At 35.6% G+C, this 24088-nt stretch overlaps 1 protein-coding gene across 3 annotated transcripts in view; it reads right to left on the reverse strand.

Moving 5' to 3' along the window:
* NOX4 (NADPH oxidase 4) overlaps positions 1-24088 on the reverse strand; it is a 362080-nt gene that overhangs the window by 182353 nt on the left and 155639 nt on the right. For 2 of the 3 annotated variants that reach the window (XM_045894592.3, XM_054512172.2), the window contains 3 exons: positions 20327-20395; positions 18815-18915; positions 2850-8388 (listed from right to left, as the gene is read on the reverse strand). In XM_045894592.3, coding sequence (XP_045750548.1) covers positions 8268-8388; positions 18815-18915; positions 20327-20395 — 291 coding nt within the window. In that variant the 3' untranslated portion in view covers positions 2850-8267. Of the gene's footprint in view, positions 1-2849; positions 8389-18814; positions 18916-20326; positions 20396-24088 lie in introns of those variants that run through there. The other variant, XM_064577120.1, reaches the window with a different exon arrangement.

Raw genomic sequence — 24088 nt, forward strand, 5'->3', positions numbered from 1 at the left:
CCACACGTCAGAAGGAGGGTTATCTGCTTCCGGAGCAGAGTTGACTGCGTGTAACTGAAGCCAAAAGCACGGAAAGCAAAACCACAGATAAAGAGGATACTGCAAACAAAATCCTCTCAGCCGGAGTGACTGTATGGGTGTAAATATTTACAGCAAACTCACATTTAGATAAAGCTGAAATCCTCAGTGATAAAGTATAAAAACTCAACATTTAGACTTCATAATGAACATATTATATTTTATTAATTTTCTATGCAAAAAATATATATATAATTTTGATATCTTAAAATCATATAAATATTTCAGTGGGCATGGTTATGAGATGTAGGAATAATACCCCCCAACCCCACCAAAAAAAACAAAAATAAAACCAAAATCCCAAACCCAGCATATTAAATTTAGCAATTATACATTGGATGAAATGATGTTAAGAGAGTTGAGAAGTTTGGAATTAGACCATTTTCAATGCTTCAAAGGAACATTTCTTAAATATTGCTTGTTTAATATCTTCACAAGTAAGGCTAGTGTGATCATCAGTTCTCTCATTAGGATGAAAATAACACTAACCTGTTCTAAAAATCCAGGAGACAATTCTTGATTATTACTGCCAAAGGTGCACAATTAGTCTATGATGAGAGATATTTTAAGTATATTTGTCCAACCTTTATTTGTTTAGCTTTTAAACACTATGCCATGTTCTAAAACAATAAAGGTTTTCTACAAACATACCATGTCTTCACAATAATAAAGTTACATTAAAAAATAACTATATATATATATTTTCCCAAGTCTCTGCAAGTATTGACTCTGGGTTAGTGCTTCCTCTCTAGCAAGGTATAAACTCACACCTCCATTTAGTCAGACAAGAATCAAATGCCACACTTGGATTGCTGAGCATCTCATATTTTGGTAGAACTCCAGTGCAAACCTGCCACACCACTGAATGCTTATTATGAAAGCTGGAAAGCAGAATGTCATTTTCATTCAGGCAACTTACTTTATCTCTCTCTCTCAAACACACACACACACACACACACACACAATTTAAATACAAATCTCTACAAAAGAACACAAGCTTCGAAGAAGATACATAGTGTGAAGTATCTTTGGTAAGAGTTATAAAAAAGATAAATTAATTTTATTTCATCTAGGAAAAAAACTACAGTGAAGTGCTTTTTTTTTCCTTCTGTAGAATTATTTCTAGTTCTAAGATATAGGCCTTGGTTTTAATTCAGTGGGATGTCTCATAAACACTTGCTTTTTCCTCCATCAAACCTTAAGTAGGATAACTTATATCACCCTCCAGCAATTCCTAGCTTGACTGTTATAGATCAATACAGCTATCTCTAGCCACTTTGGGCCTGATCAAAATTACTTTTTTTTTTTTTTAAGATTTTATTTATTTGACAGAGAGACACAGCAAGAGAGGGAACACAAGCAGAGGGAGTGGGAGAGGGAGAAGCAGGCTTCCCGCCGAGCAGGGAGCCCGATGCCGGGCTCGATCCCAGGACCCTGGGATCATGACCTAAGCCGAAGGCAGACGCTTAACGACTGAGCCACCCAGGCGCCCCCTGATCAAAATTACTTAAGAGGAATCCTGGGGTGCCTGGGTGGCTCAGCCGTTAAGCGTCTGCCTTCGGCTCAAGTCATGATCTTAGGGTCCTGAGATCGAGTCCCGCATCGGGCTCCCTCTCGGCAGGGACTGCCGCTCCCGCTCCCTCTGCTACTCTCTCTCTCTGTCAAGTAAATAAATAAAATATTAAAAAAAAAAAAGAAAAAAAAAAAAGAGGAATCCTGAAGGCAGCTATATTGGACATAACAGGCAACTTTGTTTATGGGAATCTCAGAAAAACAAAGACAATGGTGCTTATTTGCTTGCAGGTATTTCTCTGCTTGCCTAGAAAACATAATTAAATACTAAGCCTTTCAGGTACAATGGACGGGTGACTCATAAAAGCCTGTGTTTTTACTTTCTCAGAGCACTGTTTTGTTTTTACTATGTTAGCAAAGAACTTACTAAGGAAGATTTACCCAGGAAATTTCTCTTACCTCAGCATTTTTTTCCTCTTCCTCCCCACATGTTGCTCCACTACATACCAGTAAAAGGGATGTAGGCAGAGGTAGAAATTACACACATTTTTATGTACAGAGTCTAATACGCTTCAGGGATAAAGGCTACGAGTCTTCGTATTTCTAACCTAGGGCCTGTTTACTCTAACATTGGAGGTGGCTGGATAAAATGATGACACTGGCACTCTCAGGGTAAACAGAACTTCAGTCAATCATTCCTACTTTTGAAAGCAATTTCTACTCTTCCCCACTCTGAATCTGAATCAAATTTTAATGAGAAGAGAAAAAATGAAAGAAAGGTCCCTGTCAATGCCATTTGGTCAGCAGATGGTGGCCATCTTTAAAGGATATAATTGTACCTGGTGGGCACCTAGCTAGGTGGTTAAAGAAGCTACACTTATTGAAGAGCTAGAATTTTCCTAAACTAGACAGTCCCTGATAATCAAGAATAAACTGTGCAGTACATTGAATCACAGAACACGGAGTACAACTCAGGTCACATTCCAGTATATGTGTGGTAAGGTAGTTTACATTCTTTTAAGACTCCGTTGGAGAGGAAAACCTAGAAGATTGAACTGCTTTCTCCCTGGCCAATGGGTTGGCTGCCATATATATTTTCAGCAGACAAGCAAGGCCCCATTGTGTACACTGTGGAGATCTCTCACCACCAAAATGAATTATATAGTCATCCTAATTGAGAACCAGTTTCAAATGAATATGCAGATATAGGTGAACAGATACACTGTTACAATGCAAGAGAGAACTTCTGTTTCTCAGTGTCTACATTTGTGAAGAAGGTTTCATTCTCTGGGTGGCAGGATGAGAGCTGAGAAATATGACCTTGCAGTGACAGAATTTTAATGTGCAGTGTATGAAGCTGACGAAAAGGCATGGCAGACTCCTTCTTTATTGCTACATATATTAGAGCATTTACATAGTGCTGGTTCTCATCTAAATGGCGGGGTTGTCTCCAGGTCAACCAGCAGCTCATGAAAACTCTAATTCTCCTAGAAGCCAGATGTAATTCTGATCAAAGGTAAAGCTTCTGCTAAAATTCTAGTTGCAATGAAAATGTGAAAGGACCCCTAGAAACAAACCAAATATTACATTCTTTTACATTTTCCCAAACCACAGTAATAGCCAGTTCTGCCAAACACTTGAACATCTATCGAGTTCTGAAAAGAAAAGCATAATCATGTCCTGATGTGTTCAGTAATTTTTCTTTCTTTGACTTCTTTTTTTTCTTCCTAGTTTTGCTCTTCTAAGGCATTTCTTGCCCTTACCAATTCTTAAATTGTAGCCTAACACTGCAGGAAGATTACTGGTAGTTTTGCTACAATGTTTAAAATATGAAATCCACTTTCAGATTTTAGCAACAAGAATATAACAATTTTGTATAAGAGAAACTAAACATTCTGCATATTCATTTCAAAGAAAATTTATGGTCTCTGTTCTAAAGCAACATTGCTTAACTCTTTGCTAATTTTAAGTGACTGGCATGGCCATTTTTCTCTTTCTGTCTTAATGGACCTTTCTTCACCAAGTATTAGAAGTCTTCTGCTTCTTTCCTTTGGAAAACTTCATCTAGCTAGCTTTTGCAACTTTGTCCTTTGAGAATACCACAGTATGGGATAAAGAAGCTGGGGTAATGGAGTGGAGATTTAGACAGAAGGAGAGAGGAGTTCTCATTGTTCTGTGCTGCTTGAAGTAAATGCTCATTATGCTTGATTTCATTTATTTCCTGTCTCACTAGTTAACAAAAAGCTGATTGTTTTCTCCTGAACATAATGGTCATGTGAGTAGAGAACAATAATCATCTGTTTTAATATCAACATTTTCCTGGATGGTTAGAAAGCTGGGAAGTTATGACTTCTGTTTATGAATCTAAATTTAAAATTAAATATTAGTTTTTCCTAGAAACCAAACGATTCCATATTTCTTCAAAGTTCTGGAGAACATAATCCCTTCAGCACAATCGCCATATTTTATTTTATTTTTTTGACTTTGTAATTATTTTTATTGTTATGTTAATCACCATACATTACATCATTAGTTTTTGATGTAGTGTTCCATGATTCATTGTTTGCGGAATTGCCATATTTTAAAACTGATTTCTGGAAATAGGTTCTAATTGGCAAAACATAAAAGACTAACACATTTAGAATCAGAAGATACATAGGGAAGAAGAGTGTGATTTTCTACATTTGAATCTGGAATTAACACTTAGTACCTTATTTTCCACCTTGCACTAAATAGAGTTTACAGCGAACTAATGGGACCAGATGCGTCTTATTAGATGTGGATGTCATGGGGAGGTGGAAAGTGCCCTTGAGCAGCAGAGAGGAGGAAAGCTGAACTCCAGTTTCAGCTCTGCGACAAACTCAGTGGATGACTTTTCTCCCTACCACAATAAGTGCAGTCACCACCTGTCACCATAACATTACTGCGATATGACTATGTATCCCCTGTGCCATACATCTCACCCAGTGGATGACCAGGCAAGCTACCATTTCCCTTTATAACTAGGTGTTCTCGACCACAAAATAAAAGTACTCCTAACTTCAGCCTTTTATGTTTCTATAACATTACTGGATATGAAAATGTCCTGGGCTGCACACAAAATGGAATGTTTATCATAAGTAGCACTTAAAAATGTGTCTCATCAGTTTGTTTAAAAACAACAACACCAATAGACATTGGGGAGGGTATGTGCTATGGTGAGCGCTGTGAATTGTGCAAGACTGTTGAATCACAGATCTGTACCTCTGAAACAAATAATGCAATATATGTTAAGAAAAAAAAAAAGAAGATAGCAGGAGGGGAAGAATGAAGGGGGGGAATCGGAGGGGGGGATGAACCATGAGAGACGATGGACTCTGAAAAAAAACTGAGGGTTCTAGAGGGGAGGGGGTGGGTGGATGGGTTAGCCTGGTGATGGATATTAAAGAGGGCACGTTCTGCATGGAGCACTGGGTGTTATGCACAAACAATGAATCATGGAACACTACATCAAAAACTAATGATGTAATGTATGGTGATTAACAATAAAAAATTAAAAAAAAAACAACAACACCATTCAAGCTGGGTTAACCTTAAGGAAAAAATTTTTTTCTTAAGTTTTTTTTTCTCTTTTTCTCTTTAATATCATAAACATTCTTAGGCACTAGCATTATCTGTTGATGACAATGGCCATTTGCCTCTGACCAGCCTCTTTAGCAATGCCTTATGATTTCAGTGTTACCTGCTGTGAATGCTCCAAGTAAACAGTGATTTGAGGAGTTGTAAGTAACTTGGATATAGAGATTAAATAAATTCAGCCTATGCTTTGTCTATATTGCTTTTATTTTTTGTTTTAAGTGCTTTTGTTATAACAGTCACCCAGCTGACATTTTAAGTTGCTAAATGAAAAAAAAAAAAACAAAACAATAAACTATCATTTCTTTTTTAACCTGATTTAAAAAAAGAAAAAGAAAAGTAAGCCATGAATACATGTGTGGTATGTATGTATGTATGCATGCATGCATGTATATGAATCTGTCTTTTATTATTATGGATATGTAAAATCACAGCCTTCCCTTGCATAAAGCAGGAGATCTAAAATTAAAAACTGAGGGAATGTTCTGTTGGATTCTCTGTTTGAGGGCATATAAAGAGAATTTCCTTTCCTTGTCCACAGAGTTAATTTCCTACTATCATCTTACAAAAATGGATAGTTTCTTGCAAAAAAAAAAATCACAAAAAATGTATACGTAGAAAGATCTAGAGTGATGGATTATTTTGTTCAGAGGTTCTTAAATTGGGGTCCTCGCTTTGGGTTCTTAAATTGGGGAGATTGTGGGCTCCCCAAAATTGTATGTAATATTTTGCATTAATGTCATTATATTCACTTTTAATCAGGTTCTCAAAAAGATACATTACCCAGAAAAGATTAATACTACTGATCTAGTCCAAACAAGAAATCTTAATCCCAAAGTGGGAGCAACTTGCCACAGTTACACCATGGGCCAGTGACATCCACAGCTGTAGAACTCAAACTCCTAAGGCTCTCATGCTAGTGTAGATGCAAATAGATTGTTTCTTCAATTTGCCTCATCTTGTGAAAAAACACTGCCTGCTTTATTTGTTGCAAAGGTAAAGCATGCTTATAGAGATCTCATGATACCCTTTCAATTTTAACATTTATTGCCACTGACATGACTGTTTTAAGACCTGTAGGACAAGGCATAGCCCCAGAGAAAAAAAATCCCTCAAAACAAAACAAAACTCTCTTCTACATGCATGATGAAAACCTAATTTTATTACTACCTATAGAAGCAAAGATGACCTGTATTTAACATTTCATGTTTGAACATCAACTAGAATTTCAAAGAGACAGGGCTGTTCATCTAGAATAGCAGACCTACCTGGAAAGATGTTTCCTTTTCTGAAAAAATCTTCCACCTCTTTTACTGAAATTAGGGGTATTAGTATAATCACATCAATAAACTATGATCAGCAAAGAGTCAGTATTGCACATCAAGCCTGTACTAACTCAAATTTCTTTTTACTTGTTCTTTCTGTTATGTGTTTTTATGAAAATTCTTTTTAGTTTAGAAAGTGTTGCCAAGATGTACTGGTTATCAAATATGCCTTCAGAGCTAAATCTGTAGGAATATTGCACATTTCCCATATCTTTTTCTGACTCGCCTTCCTTCCACAGAAGGAAGAAGAAAGAATTCCAAGGGAAGGAAGAAATATCTATAAGTAATATGTTCATGGGCATTCAATGCTAGATGGTTTATCATGCTTGATTGCTATTGGTGAATCAGAGAAAAAATGACAGTAGCATCTATCATGTTCTGTGAAACCACGCAAAATTTTAACAAAGGCAAGATAAGTCATTCTGCTTATTTCAGCAATGTGCTCTATCTGATAGCAGTTGATAGATGTCTACAAAATAAAATCACTAAACTGCAAAAAAATGACTTAATTCTTAAAGTAGGGAAATGGAGTTTTCCTCTGAGCCAAGAATATAATGGCCAGTGAGCATAAAGTGATAGGATTATGCAGTATCGTCCCAACAGTGACTTTAAACTCGATAATTTCCCATCAAGACCCAAAATACCAGATGGTGCAACAAATAATATTCCTGATTCTGAACTTAAATTCAAATAATTAATGAAGTATTTCCTCTTGTTGTTCAGGAATGTGGCTGCACTTTCAATGTCTCCAGTATAAACCAATATGTGGCAAAAGAGAGATATCTTACATCACAGTGACCACTGAGAGACACAGTGCTCTCCGGTCTCAAAGTGCAAATTAAACAAAGTACCTTCAGAGGTGAAAAATAAGACAATCTATGCTGGGGAAAAAAGTAAATAAAAATAACAGAGGCCAAAATGCTGAGCAATGGGAAAAGTTATTAGTCTATATATCCTTTTATGATTTACTGTAATGATATTTTCCCCATTACTATTGCAACAGAAATAGATTAAGTAAATTGCAGATGAAAAGGACCTATTAAATCATCATGTCTAATGCATGCAAAGGAGGGCAGATTTCCATAGAGGAAAAAAGAAGAAAGAAAAACATAAAAATAGATACTCTATCAACATCTACCAAAGTTCATTCAGCATTAAGGCCACAGACATCAAACAGAGGTATTAGCGTCAGTAGTAAGGAAGAGGAGATACAAAGTACCCGTATTAATACAGAGTCCTGTGCTGTATTTTCAAACATCTACTACATTTGCCTGGAGCTTTCCTAAATCAAAACTACTCTGTTTATACTCACGTAGAAAATGTAATCTGAGTTTCAATGCATTTTTAATTTCATTCAATCTTGCATTTGTTCAACCAAAAACAATTCAAAGAGGACCACGGCTATCAGTCTCACAGTGAGCAAGTGAGGCACCTCACTAGGGAGTTCTTGAATCTGCCATAAAAATCAACAGTGTGCATCTAATAGTTTTGTTTTCATTTGAGCACTGAAAAGTGAATCATCACAGCAACTATTCTTCAGGGCCTCTTTGGTTTCCAGATTAAACATGTAATGTGACCTGTCATCTTGCCACATCCTCTGCATTTCCATTTTAAATAATCATAAATAAGAAAACCTTGCTACTCTTTGGCATGACACAGCTACTTGATTCAGCTGAGCTTCAGTCTTAGAAATTGCACTCATTCCTTGTTCAGAGTCCTGGTTCCTCTCAAAGACTTTCAGCTGAAAGATTCTTTATTGTATTCAAATCTTGTCCCATATGGGTTGTTTTGGTTACTCAGTTTATGAAGAGTCTTAGAAATTGAATTGGGTCCGCAGCAGAAAACACCAATGGTTTTCCTGGTGAGAGAGAGGGAGAAAATGGAAAATCAGGTGGAAAATTAAGCAGAATATAACAAGAAGGATGTATCAGAAGCATGTTTAAGGTATTAACAAAGTTCATTTCTTGCTGCTTTGCATACTGAATTAATCTCCTAATTATTTCAAAGCGTAAATGATCACCATGACGATATTTTATGTATTTCATGCTTTCCCTGCTAGAATTCAGAATAATTCAAAGAATGTAACTATGAGCACAGATTTGCTTATTATCAGACAGAAAGTGAGCAGTCTGCCCTTAGCCTTTCCACTATATGCAGAAATGAAATCAAGAGCAGCAGTGGATAGATGTCCATCCACACTGGGTCGTGTCAATCTTCTCTTACTAGATGTTTTATATGCATTTTTCTAAAGATCCCATTAATTGTCATGGTCAGTGATGAGTAAAAGAAGAAAAGCTATTACCAATTTGAGAGGATAATTCTAAGTAACTAATTTATATCCATGTTGAAACAAAAGCATATTAATCTGTATATATTTTCTTTTTTATTTATGCGCTGTAATAACTGCACCAAATGCCAAGCAGTTTTTATTGTTTGCTAACATAAAATTTTAGTAGATAAATTATACATATCCCTAACAAATCAACTAAATAAATCCCAGGAAATGACTGGTATTTCACATCGATCTTCCTCCGAAGTTTGTTATTTGCATTGAATTCTTCCTATGATACCAAAGTGATTAACAATTCATATCATATCTTGGATAAATATAGTATGTCCTCATTATCTTATCTGAGAATAAATGGTGCTGAAAAAAAAAACAGTAAATCTATTTAAATGGGTACCAAGATTTTATAATAAATACTTAAAAAATGGCTTTACTGAATTTTTGCACCTTGAAAAATGAAACAACTACAAAAATAGAACTTTTACTTGCAGCCATGATAGAGTAGCAGGGACTAGATTTACCCTCATGCATTGAAAAACTAGGGGAAAAACCCAATACATGGAATAAGTATATTCAGATACTGGACAGTAGGTAAAAGAGAAAAAAACAAGGTGAGAAAACCAGTTGCTGGCAACTGTCTCTGCTTATGGCCTGGAGGCAATTTACAGGCTGCAGCACGGAGAAACTCAAGCCAAGACTGGGGGTCTCACTGAGTTGATGAGACAAAGAATGGAATTCATGGAGGACAAAGTGGCTAGAATTTGTGGAAAGGATGAGAGATTCACAGCAGGAAGCTCCATTCTCAAGTCTTTGGCTGAGTACTGATGTGCTCGTGTGTGACGGAAACTACATGAATCTGGATAAAGAACTAGCAGGGAGCAGTAAGGCAAACAATTCTGAGTTGACACAAGGTTGTGAATAATTCATATTCCCACAAGCCAGAACGGAAGATCTACATATCATATGTGGGCAATGGGTAGTATTCTGGAAAGTTATCACCTTACTTGCAAGAGGCAGAGTGGATGTTGGTAAAATTAGCCTTAGACTGAAGGTGCTCTGGATCTATACCCAGAAGGATCAAACCGAACCCAAGTCACAAAACTGCATGCTAGAAACAAGTTCAACAGTATTGAAAAGATCAAAATATGGCTTTTAACATCTAAATTTCACAATGTACAGTACTCAATAAGAAATCACCAAGAATTTTATAAAGCAAAACTAGGAGTGTTATGGGCTGAATTATGTCCCCTCAAAATTCATTATGTGGAAAAAATCAAACCCCCGGTACTTCAGGATATAGCTGTATTTGGAGATAAAAGCTTTAAAGATGTGATTAAGTTAAAATAAGGCTTTAGAGTGGATCCTACTCCAATCTCACTAATGTCTTCATAAGAGAAAATTGGATACACAAAGATACATGAGGGAATGTACATGCTCAGAGAAAAAGACCCTATGAAGAGGCAACAAGAAGGTGGTCATCTGCAAGGCAAGGAGTGAGGTCTCAGAGGAAATCAACCCTGCTGGCATCTTGATATTAGTCTTCCAGTCTCTAGGGCTTTGAAAAAATAATCCACTCAGTCTGTGGGATTTTGTTATGGAAGCCAACTAATAACAGGGAGAAAGATCAGTCAACAGAAACAGGCCCAGAATGGCAAAAATGATGGACTTATCAGACATTTCATTGAAACAGTGATGAGAAACATGCTTCATTATATTCAAAGGTAAGCATCACCATGATGAGAAGAGAAATAGAAGATTTTTTAAAGGCCTAAGTGGAAATTCTAGTGATTAATGGAATATTTAAAATCATAAATATTCTAAAAAAATAAAATCATAAATATTCTGATGGGTTAACAGAAAAATAGGCACTGCAAAAGAAAAGATAATTAAACTTAAAGACCTGGCACTACAATCTATCCAAATGGACCACACAGAGAATAAAAATTAGGAAAAAAGATGAACAGAGGCTCAGTGACCGGTGGCACAATATCAACTAGTCTAATATAGATGTAATTGTAGTCCCAAAATGAAAGAAGACAAAGGGAAAAAGAAAAAAATACTTAAGAAATAGTTGCCAATTCTTTTTTCCAAATTTGATGAAAACAAATACATAGATCCAAGGATCTAATGAACCCCAAGGAGGATATACACAAAGAAAACCATGTAAGTCAACTTATAATAAAACTGAAAACCAGTGACAAAAAGAAAAACATAAAAACAGCCAAAGGGGGCAAAAAGACACATTACAAATAATAAACAGAAGATGAAAGATGGAGTTCTTGTCAAAAACTATGCATGTCAGGAGGAAATGAAGTGACATCTTCAAAGTGCTGAAAGACAAGAGAAAATCCAACTATTCCATACTAAGCAAATTCTACACTAAACACAAATAACTTTCAAAACTGAGGATGGAATATAAGCTTTTCAAACGAAAGGGGAGAGAATCCATCACCAGCAAACTGGCACTATCAAGTATATTAAAGGAAAGTCTTCAGGAAGGAGGATGAAATCAGATGGAAAGTTGAATCTACCTAGAGGAATGAAAAGCACAAAAATGGTAAATGTGTGAATAAATATAGTGTGTATTTTGCCTAATTTTTAATTTCTTTGGAACATAATTGATGCTAAAAGAAATGTAATAACAATGTATCATGGAGTTTATAGTATATGGAAAAGAAAGATGAATAAGAACAACAGCCAAAGAGATGCACGGGGAATGGAAGTACAGAAGGTGGTATAATATTATTTGGAGTACACTGTGATAAGCTAATGATGTACACTCTAAACCGAGAACAATGTTCCTCTGATTTTAGCTTCATCAGAATTACTTGAGGGACTTCACAGACCATACACCAGTTGGTCCACAGACCTAGAGCTTCTGATAACATAGATCTTGGATAGGGCTCAAGAATTTGCTTTTCTAACAAGTTCCAGGTGATGCTGGTCCAAGGAATGCAGTTTGGGAACCAATGCCTTAAAGAAATCACTAAAAGCAAACAGACAAACAGAGAAGTATGGCTAATATGCCAATATAGGAGAAAAAAATGGAATCATAAATGTACTCAATCCAAAATAAGGTAGATAAAGAAAGAAAGAGAAAGAACAAATGAGATAAATAGAAAGCAACAGTAAACTGCTAGATTTAAACCCAATCAAATGGAGCCAAGAATACACAATGAGAAAAAGACCATCTCTTCAATAAATGGTGCTGGGAAAATGGGATATTTATATGCATAAGAATGAAACTGGACCCCTATTTTACACCACTCACAAAAATTAACTTGGAAAGAATTAAAGACTTAAATGTAAGATCTTAAACTATTAAACTCCTAAAAGAAAACAGAGGCGAAAAAGCTCCTTGACATGTCTTAGGGTTAATTTCATGGATATGACACCAGAAGTACAAGCAATAAAGCAGAGATAAATGTGGGACTGTATCAAATTAAAAAGCTTCTGACAGCACAAGAAATGATCAACAAAATGAAAAGACAGCCTATGGAATGGGAAAAAATATTTGCAAACTACGTATCTGATAAGAGGCTAATATCCAAAATATATAAGAAATACATACAACAAAATTGCAAAAGAAGACAAGAGAAAAGAAGAAAAGAAATAATAAAATAATATTAATTGAATTAAAAAATAGGCAAACCCTGAATAGAAGTTCAGGCTACTTTCAAAATAGCCAAAAGGCACATGACAAGGTGCTCAGCATCATTAATCATCAGGGAAATGCAAACCAAAACCACAATGGGATATCATCTCACACCTGCTAGGAATCTCACACCTGCTATTATCAAAAAGACAAAGAGGCAAATGTTGGCAAGGATGTGGAGAAAGGGGAACCCTTGTGCACTACTGTGGGAATGTAAACTGGTGCAGCCACTATGGATAACAGTACGGAGGTTTCTCAAAAAATTATAAGAAGTACCATATGATCCAGCAGTCCCTGTTCTAGGTATATATCCAAAGGAAATGAAATCACTATCTCAAAAAATATCTGTATCTCCATGTTAATTGCAGCTTTACTTCCAATAGCCAAGACATAGAAACAAACTCAGTGTCCATCAATGGATAAATGGTTAAAGAAATCATGATGTGATGTACATATATATTTATATGTTAATTATTTATATCACACACAAACAGCAGTATTATTCAGCCATAAAAAAGAAGGAACTCCTGCCATTTACAACATAATTGGAACTCAAGGGCACCATGCTGATACAAATCAAAGAAAGACAAATACTGTATGATCTCGCCTATATGTGGACTCTAAAAAAACCCCCCAAAACCCAAACTCATTGAAACAGAGAGCAGATTGGTGGTTACCACGGCCAGATGGGAGAGGTAGGGAATGGGTGAAGGTTGACAAAGAATTATAAACTTCTATAAGAAGAATAAGTTCTGGGAATGTAATGTACAGCATGGTGACTATAGTTAACAATAATGTGTTGTATATTTGAAAGGTGCTAAGAGAGTAGATCTTAAAAGTTTTCTTCGCATACACACACACACAAATTGTAATTATGTGATGTGATGGCTGTGTTGATTAATCTTCTTGTGGTAGTCATTTTGCAATATATATATACATATATCAAATCATTACATTGTACATATTAAATTTACACAGTATTATGTGTTAATTACATCTCAGTAAAGCTGGAAAAAATCCAACAATATTTTTACTCCATAAAATAATAAAATGTAATATATTTTGTAATGAATAAATATAATAAAATGCAATAATAATATGTAATGGAATAGTTTAAACACTAGTACTAAATCCTCCAACTAAAAAACTCCAATATACATGAAACAAAAACTAATAGGACTGTAAAGATATATAAATCTAGAATTATGGTTGATTATTTCAACACTCTTCTCTCTGTAATTGACAGAACAAATAGAAAATCAGTAAGCGTATTGAAGACCTGAATATCACTATCAAGCAATTGGAACAAATTGGTATTTATAGTGCTCTATCCCCAAACAATGGAATACAAATTCTTTTCAAGTGCGTGTGGAACATTCATCAAGACAGACCACATTCTGGGCAGTAAAATGATCTCAAATAAATTTTAAAGGATTGAAATCACAAAGAGTATATTTTCTCAACAGAACCCAAGTGAACTAGAAATCAAAACCAAAAATATATATGTAGAATCCCCACATGTTTGGAAATTAAACAAAAGAGAAGAAATCACATGGAAAATTTAAAAGTATTTTGAAGTGCATAAAAATGAAAACATACCAACATTTGTGTGATGTAGCTAAAGTGTTGAGAGAGGAATTTATAGTATTGAACACTTTTATTAGAAAAGAACAAGGGTCTGAGATCAATGATATAAGGTTCTACCTTAAGAAACTAGCAAAAGAAAACTTAATTAGAAGAAAATAAAAAAGAAGTGTGAAAATAAATTATACTTAATAAAATTTAGATTACTATTAAAACCAGATCTAGACACGCTAGGTTACTTAAATTGAATAAAACTGAACCATTCAGTTTATATCACCAAAAACCAAAGACAAACAAGAAACGTAATGTGGTTTTCATGTAAATGAGAAAGCACAGAGTCATTTTGTCTGTAGTCATTCTCTGTCAACACTACACTACAATAAGATACCATTACTTTCTTCACAGGCAATTATAAAGTTAGCTTTTCAATTTTTACAGACTTCCCAAAGGCTTCTCTTAAATGTTCCACAACAAAATTATTATTTTTAAAGCACCCATATATCATATATATATATTTACATTTTGTATTGCATTTGTTAACTAATTTAACAAATTAGATTTCTGTGTAATTTGAGGAGTTCCCCAACGTTACTTTCACTAACAATGAGATCCTCTAACTTTTTCAAGATCTATACTTAGTCTCTGCAATCCATTTGTACTAAATTTGCATTAGGTTGCTGCAATCCAACAATCATCCACAGATTTATCTACAAAAACTTTGCTGATATGGGTAGAGATAGATGCTAAAGCAGAGAATGTTGTTTGGAGTCAGATGTTGGGAACTAGTTCCATAAATGTTCAATATATTTGTGCATATTTTCCTATTATACCAATCTTTGTTTTTCCATGCAGATTTGTAAATGTGGGATCTCATAATAATGACAGCTTATTCACTCCTTGTAATACAGACCCAGAAAGTTTGAGTGACTTGACCCAGGGACACAGACCAAATGTTAGACAGCAAGTCTGGGTATTCTTAATTTGTATTGTTTTTAAAACACCATGAGGCAGGAGAATGTAGATATGGTCTCAGACATTTCACCCAATCCCAGAGTAATAGTTCTCTACTCCAAAGGCCACATAAAATTATTCCTTTATTTCTCTCTTGAATAATGCATAAATTTGACTAATTTATGATATGATATATATTTTTATTACAAATAATAGGAAAATGGACTGTGGTTCAGACAATAAAAAAAAGATTTCCTGTCATCCTATTAAATACTGAATGGCTTATAAAGTAATATTTAGAATATCTTTTATGTTTTTGAAAAATTAGTTGTTGACACTTCTAGTATATTAGAGTTAACATTCTGTTGCAATATGCATAGTGAACATGATGGTTTCTTGCAACATCTCACTGTCCCCAAGAGGGGCATGGTAACATCAAATTGCTACTCTTTCTACTTGTGACCATGCTTTGTAGTAAATTAAGTACATTGAACTTTACAGTCAGAACATAGGATTCATGTCTGAATTCTGACTCATTAACCATAGCTTGAGATAAATCATTATCTTTTCGGGTCCTAGCTTCTTCACTTGTAAAATAATGATGAAAGCAGGTTGGGCGCCTGGGTGGCTCAGTTGGTTAAGCGACTGCCTTCGGCTCAGGTCATGATCCTGGAGTCCCGGGATCGAGTCCCGCATCGGGCTCCCTGCTCGGCAGGGAGCCTGCTTCTCCCTCTGACCCTCCCCCCTCTCATGTGCTCTCTGTCTCTCTCATTCTCTCTCTCAAATAAATAAATAAAATCTTTAAAAAAAAAATCTTAAAAAAATGATGAAAGCAGGTGACTTCAAAAGCTCCTTCACCTTCCTTGATCATACCATTACATAATTCATTTTCTGAATTTAAAAAAGGCACATAAGGAAGGAACCACCTCATAGATGTGTGTAAAGTAAATTGAGTATAAATTGATTCACCCTTTTGGTTTTTATAGGACAGTATTTAAATGTGCATACTCTCTGAGCCAGCAATTCCATTTCAAGGATCCTAACCTACTGCAATATTCCCACAAGAGCATGAGAAAGTATGTGCGAAGAGAATTACCATAGCATTATTTGTAACAGTAAAGGACTGGAGGTAACCTAAATATCCATAAGTAGGGTAGCAACGATCATGTTATCCATATTCTAGAATACTATGAGGTAGAATTACATGGAAATTATCCATGAACAATATATGAGTGTATCTGAAAAAGATACATTGAAGAATTCTATATTATAAATTCATTCAACTTTGTTTAAAAATTAAGGTTCATAATTTCAGTGTATAGATTTTAAATATATATATGCATATGTATACATGCACATATATATGAATATATACTTTTATAAGTATGTATGTGTGTCTCTATATATTCTTTCAGTAATTTATGTACTTGAGGTTAACCAGAATTTTACATCTAAAATAAGGACTTCTGTATAAATAGCATCTTTTTTCTAGTTAGTGAACCCTTAAGATGTTGATCCATTCTTTTCCTAAACATGCCACGTAAAAATTTTTTAAAAATAATGCATTTTAAGTGCCCCGTCCAGAGCAAATACACAAAGTGAAAGTGTTGTACAAAATGTCAACAGTAGATGGTGCACACTTGTTCTTCTTAAACCAGCTTTGCTGTATGAAGAAAATGAACAACCAACCAAATAAACATACAAAGTCTAAGTCATGAACAGTTTAACAAATGAGAATTCTTAAGAAGTAACCAAAGAAATCAATAATCCCAATCTAATTTCTTATAAGCGATCCTCTACTGATGTAGAGTTTGGTTTCAGAATTGAGCAAAGACAATAGCAACAACAACAAAATTCCAAAGTTTTCATTAGTACACTATACAATTTAATGAAAGAATGCTTGTCAGAAGTCAGCTGACTGTCATTAAAGAGAAAGGAGTCTATGGTACATTGAGAGACCCAGGTAAGTATGACAAGATTATCATGTCTAAGGTGGAGGATACTGGAGAAAGATGGGAGAAGAATATAACCAAAATTGGGGTGACATTTTTTTAATTCTATAGTTCACCTTTCACTAGGGCCCTAATTATTACAAAGGACCTCTGCTTCCAAAATAATGTTTCCCTTTTCAATCCAAAGCTATTTCTTTTTTTTTTTAAATGTTTTTTTTTTTTTTTTTTTAAGATTTTATTTATTTATTTGACAGAGAAAGACACAGCGAGAGAGGGAACACAAACGGGGAGTGGGAGAGGGAGAAGCAGACTCCCCGCCGAGCAGGGAGCCCGATGCGGGCCTCGATCCCGGGACTCCAGGATCATGACCTGAGCCGAAGGCAGTCGCTTAACCAACTGAGCCACCCAGGCACCCCCAAAGCTATTTCATCAAGAGAAGGGAAATGCAGAAGTGGTTTCAAACGTAACTACAACCTGACTTTCATGGGTGGCTATATTCCTTTTTAAAATTTGCTCCTGGGGCTCCACGTGATACTTCCTAAAACAAAATTTCTGAAGATGGAGTCAAGGACCAGGATGAATCAGTGAGTCTTTCAATAAATCACAGTCATCCATGAATTCATGAATTGAAGCTTTTTTAAAACTCTTCAATAAGCTGCCCCATTCATTTATAAATATCCTTTTTATATTTATAAAAATGTAGTTTTTAAATTATGAATTGACCAACTATATACTAATAATTATCATGATAAATCAACCTAGAAGAGCCACAGAGCCAAAGGAAATTTAAAAAACTTAAATCTTCAATTTATCTACATTCTTACTGCAGAAATATGTTTACTTAAGCAACAAAAATATGATTAGTTCAAATGTAAAAAAAACCACATTGAATTTTGATAAATTCTACAGGTTGAAAAGGACAGAAATAGAAGTTCAAGCAGAAAAATAATGTAAAATTTCCAACTGCTAATGAAAGCTTGTTTGTATGTCTTCCCAACATATGAGATTGGTATCAAAAAACTGGTATTTCAATTCCGGTAGACATGTTTAAAGATTTACACTAATTTTAAAATGTCAACACATGCAATATGTTAGAAATTAGAGCTTTGCAACTATTTAAACTTTTGATGAAACTATTTCAATGCCAAATTTAAAATGTCTGAGTGGGTATACGGTTTTCAAATTGCTTTTAGAATTCTTATAGGCCATTGCCCTGAACTACAAGTTTACAGGAGACAAAGGGGTTGGCTAGTCTGTGCCCTAAAGCAAATGCTCTCCTTCCACAGTCATCTCTTCAGATCACAGACACATATTCCCTAATGCTAAGATTCTTCAGAGAATTACAGCTTCCAAGAAAAAAAAAATTATGTTTGGAAATAATCCTGTTTTAGAGATGGCATATTACAATTAAGCATTTTTAAAAATTTATTCATTTTCATGAAAAGTTCAAAAATCTGATTTTTAAGTGCATTCATTGTTAGAACTGCTGGTAGAGCTCCCCTATTTGCCAATGAGATTTTGAAGTTTTTCCAATGATCACATGATACATGATATCAGAATGAATACCCATTTTTTTACATGGGTCTACACAAATTTGAAAGTAGGTAGGAGAGTTTCGTTCATAAATACTTTAATAGACTATTTCTAAGCCAAATTCTAATTATTTGGCGTTTCAGATTTGTGAGGTGGTCCCTGCCTTGCCTCCTCCTTTGCTAGTGATAATTGAGTGTTTAAGCGACTTTGTAATTTGTAAACCCATTACCTAATTCATCTTTAAAAACTACATGTAATGACTTGAGAATATTTTAATTTGATCATTAGCCACATGGCAAATTTCCTGAGCAATAATACTTACCCTCTGTTACATTTTGCTATTTCATCAAACAGAAGTTTCCACCGAGGACGTCCAATAAAAAGTCTTGAATTCAGTGCTTGATATTTTTCTCCAATTATCTTCTGCCAAAAAGAAAGCACTATATTTTATATGACACAGAGTTGGACGAACAACCTATTTTTCTAATATCATTTCTACTGGTGCTGTGGCTTCCTACCAAATTGGTGTGATATCAAGAATACAAGTATCAAATGGCAAGCTATTAAGTACAGTCATTTCGAAGCATCATTTCCTTCCTCTTTTCCTTAAAATCCATTATCTTCTTGAATGCCATTGTTACAAATGGCTGATTTTCCTAGACTTCAGTTGGTTGCTTTGTTTTTAACAACTGCAATGTTAAAGAATGCATTTTAATTGCCTACTCTCAAAACGGTGGCAGCACATAGATTTATTGAAGTGTTCTGGCACTGCAAATACCGTCTTCATATTTGGCTCATTATATGAGTAAAATACTACAAATTGCCATCATAAATTTGGGGAAATGATCCTAGACAAGACAGCCTGAGCTAGAAGAGCTCCAAATCTTGGGTCTATCAGCAAATAACTTCTAACGGGCTGGTGTTTGCGATGAACAGAAGATGAGACCTGGATCGGCAATTAAGGGCCCGAGTGAGGGGAGAGGAGAGGGGAAAGTGTCTGAGTCGCAGGCGGACAAACTGAGAACCAATGCAACGTACGCTCCGCACCTTCATCACTTCTGTACCGCGAGGAATAGTGATACTGACTTGCTTCGTGAGAATAGTAAAACGAAATATTTTTTTTACATACCAAGTGGAGTAGAAATCTGACTAGAAAAAGTAGGGTTAGGTTAGTTTTGAAGTAACTGACAAGCGTTCGTATTTTGTATCCAAAGTGTTATAAAAAATGTATAATGGAAAATACTAAAATAAAACTCGTGGAAGCATCCGTGCCCGGATTTACACACCCACGTGGCCTTCAGTGTCATCTGTAAACATCAGTTTCTTCATCTATAACATGGGAATAGCACTATCATCTACCTGTTGGAATCACACAATATAATATGAAATGCTTAACAACAGTGTCTCGCGCAGCAAATAAATAATGCGTGGTGGCTATTACTACATTTTTAGTTTCCTGTGGAGAGAAGAAATAAGCTTAACTACGTATGACCTTATCTTGTCTTTCCACATAAAAACTCCCCTCGACGAACACAATCATGAGACTGTTCGTTTCTGGTCCGATCTCTAGAGGTAAAGAATTTGAGACAACAATGAAAAGGAGAGAGAACTCAAAGGTCTGTACCAGCTCCCGGTGAGGAGGACAAATGAAAGGCATAACACGGTTGGCTTCCAGGACAAGCCATGGGTTTTCTGGACACACTCCAAAAGAGACCTTCCTCTGGGAAACTTCTCTTCAAACCACCTGCAGAAATTTTCCTCCAACACAGCCCCAACAGAAAATCTTCCATTATCAAGAGGCTTGTTTAATTTATAAAAACCTCCAACCACATACCTGTATCCCATCTGTTTGACTGAGGTACAGCTGGATGTTGACATAGTCAGGTCTGTTCTCTTGCCAAAACTGAGAGGACATAAAAGTAAATAGACGTGAGCATTCTCTCTGCAGACTCAGACTTTCTCCTCTTCTAACATGCGTGATTCCACAATTTAAGATGTATCTCGTCTAATCACAGTCAACATTTATAAGCCATGCACATGCCCGATTCGAGCACTAAGAACCCATCCTCCTGGTACAATTAGTGCAAGCAGCAGCAGAATAGTGATAAGGAAATAGGAGATGGTGGTAGCAGTGAGAGAATAACTCTGTTATTTTTACAGATACAGAATCAAGCATGCTAAATACTACACTGACATTCCCCTAAATCCTTCCATATATCTCTTATTTTATTCTGAGTCCCTAAATTATAGCCAAGAGTTCACTCATAAAGAGCATGATTTTCTTAAAAAACAACAACAACACACAAATAGTGATATATAATATACATGCTAGGAATCAAAGAAATCAAAACAAGACAAAAACAAAAGGCTCTGTTCCTGCCTTCCTCCTACTCAGCACTGGTTCTCCTTGCACAAAACTGTACGAGGCAGGAAGTATACCTGCCAAAGAAAAAATAGTCTGGAAAAGATCTCAAACATTTCAAAACCTTGAAAAGTAAAATAAGAAAAATATCATCTGAAGGAAAATAAACCCAACAAAGAGGGTAAAAGTGTTGTTGCTGTCCCTGTATGCTTCCTTTTGCCTTCTTCATTTTCATTCAAAAATGAACCTACTAATTAATAACTGACCTGACTCTGACTGAGTCCAGAAATCTATTCTTTTAAAAATATTTTTACACCTGAAACTAACGTTACACTGTAAGTTAACTAACTGGAATTTAAATAAAAACTTAAAAAAATATTTAAAAATTTAAAAAAATATTTTAAAAAATATTATAGAAATATGATTTGAAATATTTAAAATTTTAAATAATTATTAAAATAATTTTTTTATTCTTAAAAGTATTCTTCTTAGGGCCGACTTTCACCACCCTGAAATAAGGAGAAGCTGAAATATAAGGACCAGGCACCAAAAGCGGAAGAAGAAAAGGAGAGGAATACAAGAGCATGGTGGGCTCCTTGGAGGACAGGTGTGGATCTGAGTGTCTCAGGTGACAGGACCAGCACATCTTCAAAAGCCAAACCATTTCTTTTCTTTTCTTTTTTTTTTTTTTTTAAAGATTTTATTTATTTGACAGAGTGACAGAGAGAGAGCACAAGCAGGGGGAGCAGCAGGCAGAGGAAGAAGCAGGCTCCCTGCTGAGCCAGGAGCCCAATGCAGGGCACAATCCCAGGACCCTGGGATCATGACCTGAGCCAAAGGAAGATGCTTAACTGACTGAGCCACTCAGGTGTCCCAGCCAAACCATTTCTTGAGCGTAAATCGGCATAGTGGGTTTGCTTGAGATGGTAAGGTTTTGCTGGACTTTATTGCAGCAAGAGGATCAACTGATTTATAGTACTGTTTCTATATAGTATAATGATGTTTAAAGCAGCATTATCTACAATAGCCAAATTACGGAAATAGCCCAAGTGTCCATTGACTGATGAATAGATAAAGATGTGAGACACACACACACACACACACACACAGTGAATATCACTCAGCCATCAGAAAGAATGAAAGCCTGCCATTTGCAGTGACATGGATGGAGCTAGACAGTATAATGCTAAGTGAAACAAGTCAGTCAGAGAAAGACAAATACCATATGATTTTACTCATATGTGGAATTTAAGAAACAAAACAAATGAGCAAAGGGGAAAAAAAGAGAGAGAGAGAGACCAACTAAGACTCTTAGCTTCAGGGAATATGCTAATGTATACCAGAGGGGAGGTGGGCACTGGGATGGGTGAAATAGGGGATGGGGATGAAGGAATGCACTTGTGATGAGTACTGGGTGATGTATGGAAGTGTTGAGTCACTAAATTGTACACCAGAAACTAACATTACATTGTGCGTTACCTAACTGGAATTTAAATAAAAACTGAAAAATAAATAAAGTAAAATAAAATAAAAATTTAAAAATGACATATTGGGATTCAAAGTAGAAGTTTCAGGAATGCAAATAAAGTCACATTGCAAATGGGGGGGGTGATTAAGGAGGGTTTCATCAGCCCTCTGAGATGCCTTACAGTGAATGGTAAGAGCACCTGGCAGGTAACTGACTTGTTTCTATTGCCAACACTATCTGGCCCTGAGACTTCTAAGGAATTACTGACTCATCTGGGCCTGTTTTTTTCAACAGGACAGTGACAGATAGAGTTGAATGTCATCATCCCTCGGGTCTCTTTTCAGATCTAAAATGATACATTTTCTGACAGGTGGAAACTCTGAATATAAAATCCCAATAAAAACATATTTTACTTTAAGAGTGATGTGATGATTCTCAGCTCCATAATATTCTTAAAATATAATCATTAATTATATCCCATCAAATAGCTGCCTCAAGTTATATCCAAATGCTAAATTCATTTTTAGGCCCTTTCTGAATTGAATCAGGGTTTATAAATTTTAATTGTGAAGAAATAGAAACTTCTAGATGCCACTAAAACACCTCACAAAACACATGGCTTGTGTTGAGTCTTGTCTTAAATGTCTACCAGGATGCTGTTCTGAGATCAGTCCTATGACTCCTGCATCGATAACTGTGTTTCGTGCCCATAGCCCCAAGTAAGAACTATGCAAATTTGGATAATGTTTTTAATGATTTCGATGTCTCCACTTTAACTTACCCGTCACTGAAGACAATAATATCTACTAAAAGCGCAATGTTCTCCAAATAAAGGAACAGTGAAAAAATAGACATGTGGATCAACACAATCTTGCAAATAGATTAGGATTGTAGGATCATGCACAAATATCATGTTTTTCACTTTATGTCTCCTGCCTGTACTCTTCCTTATTTTTCTCACAAATAAAAAATAACAGGATGTGAGTCCTGGAAGGAATTTTACAGATCTAATAGGAATCATAGCAATCGTTTATTAAATGCCTTCAAAATGATAGATACTTTCGGTACGTTAAAGCTAAATCTCACATCAGGTTTCAAGTGCTGTTAGCCTCCTTTACAAATTGAAAGCATAAATCGGGTTTATAGAGGTTAAGTGATTTACGCAAGGACTTGCGGTTCATATGAGGTAGAATCACTGTTCCATTGTAAATGACAGACCCCAAATGCCTAATGGAGCCCTGATCCTCCATTTTGATTTTACTAATATGACTTACAGAGGTGAAGTGACTTGAAGCAAGTCATGTTGTTAGATATTGGCAGAGCTGGTACCAGATCACCTGACACCTGGCCTTGCACTCTTCCATCACCAGGTTGGACAATCTGGCCAAGCAAAATCCACCTAAGATCCATTTTTATCATCACTGAAGATAGTCTGACACCAAGACAAGTGACTAGGGCAACTAAGATAGCTTTGTCCTAGGCATTCTAGAATGATGTGAAAGAACTCACAGTTGGAACAAGATTGAAGGACTGCATTTTCATCTGGTTTTCAAAACCACTTTCCGCTACTCTTACACAGACTCTATGTAAAGACCCTATGCTTTATTGCTATTGATTTCTCTCTCTCTCTCTCTCTCTCTCTCTCTCTGTCTCTCTCACACACACACACACACACCCCAAACTTGGTAACACAGTTGCAAACACATCATCCTCCGAGACACAACTGAAGGACCTGTTCATCCCTCTGATGTGAAAAATCAAAACAT

This window comes from Mirounga angustirostris, unplaced genomic scaffold (assembly GCF_029215605.1).
Source record: "Mirounga angustirostris isolate CCGP_5_RB_7025 unplaced genomic scaffold, mMirAng1.0.hap1 SCAF_13, whole genome shotgun sequence".
NCBI lineage: Eukaryota > Metazoa > Chordata > Mammalia > Carnivora > Phocidae > Mirounga > Mirounga angustirostris.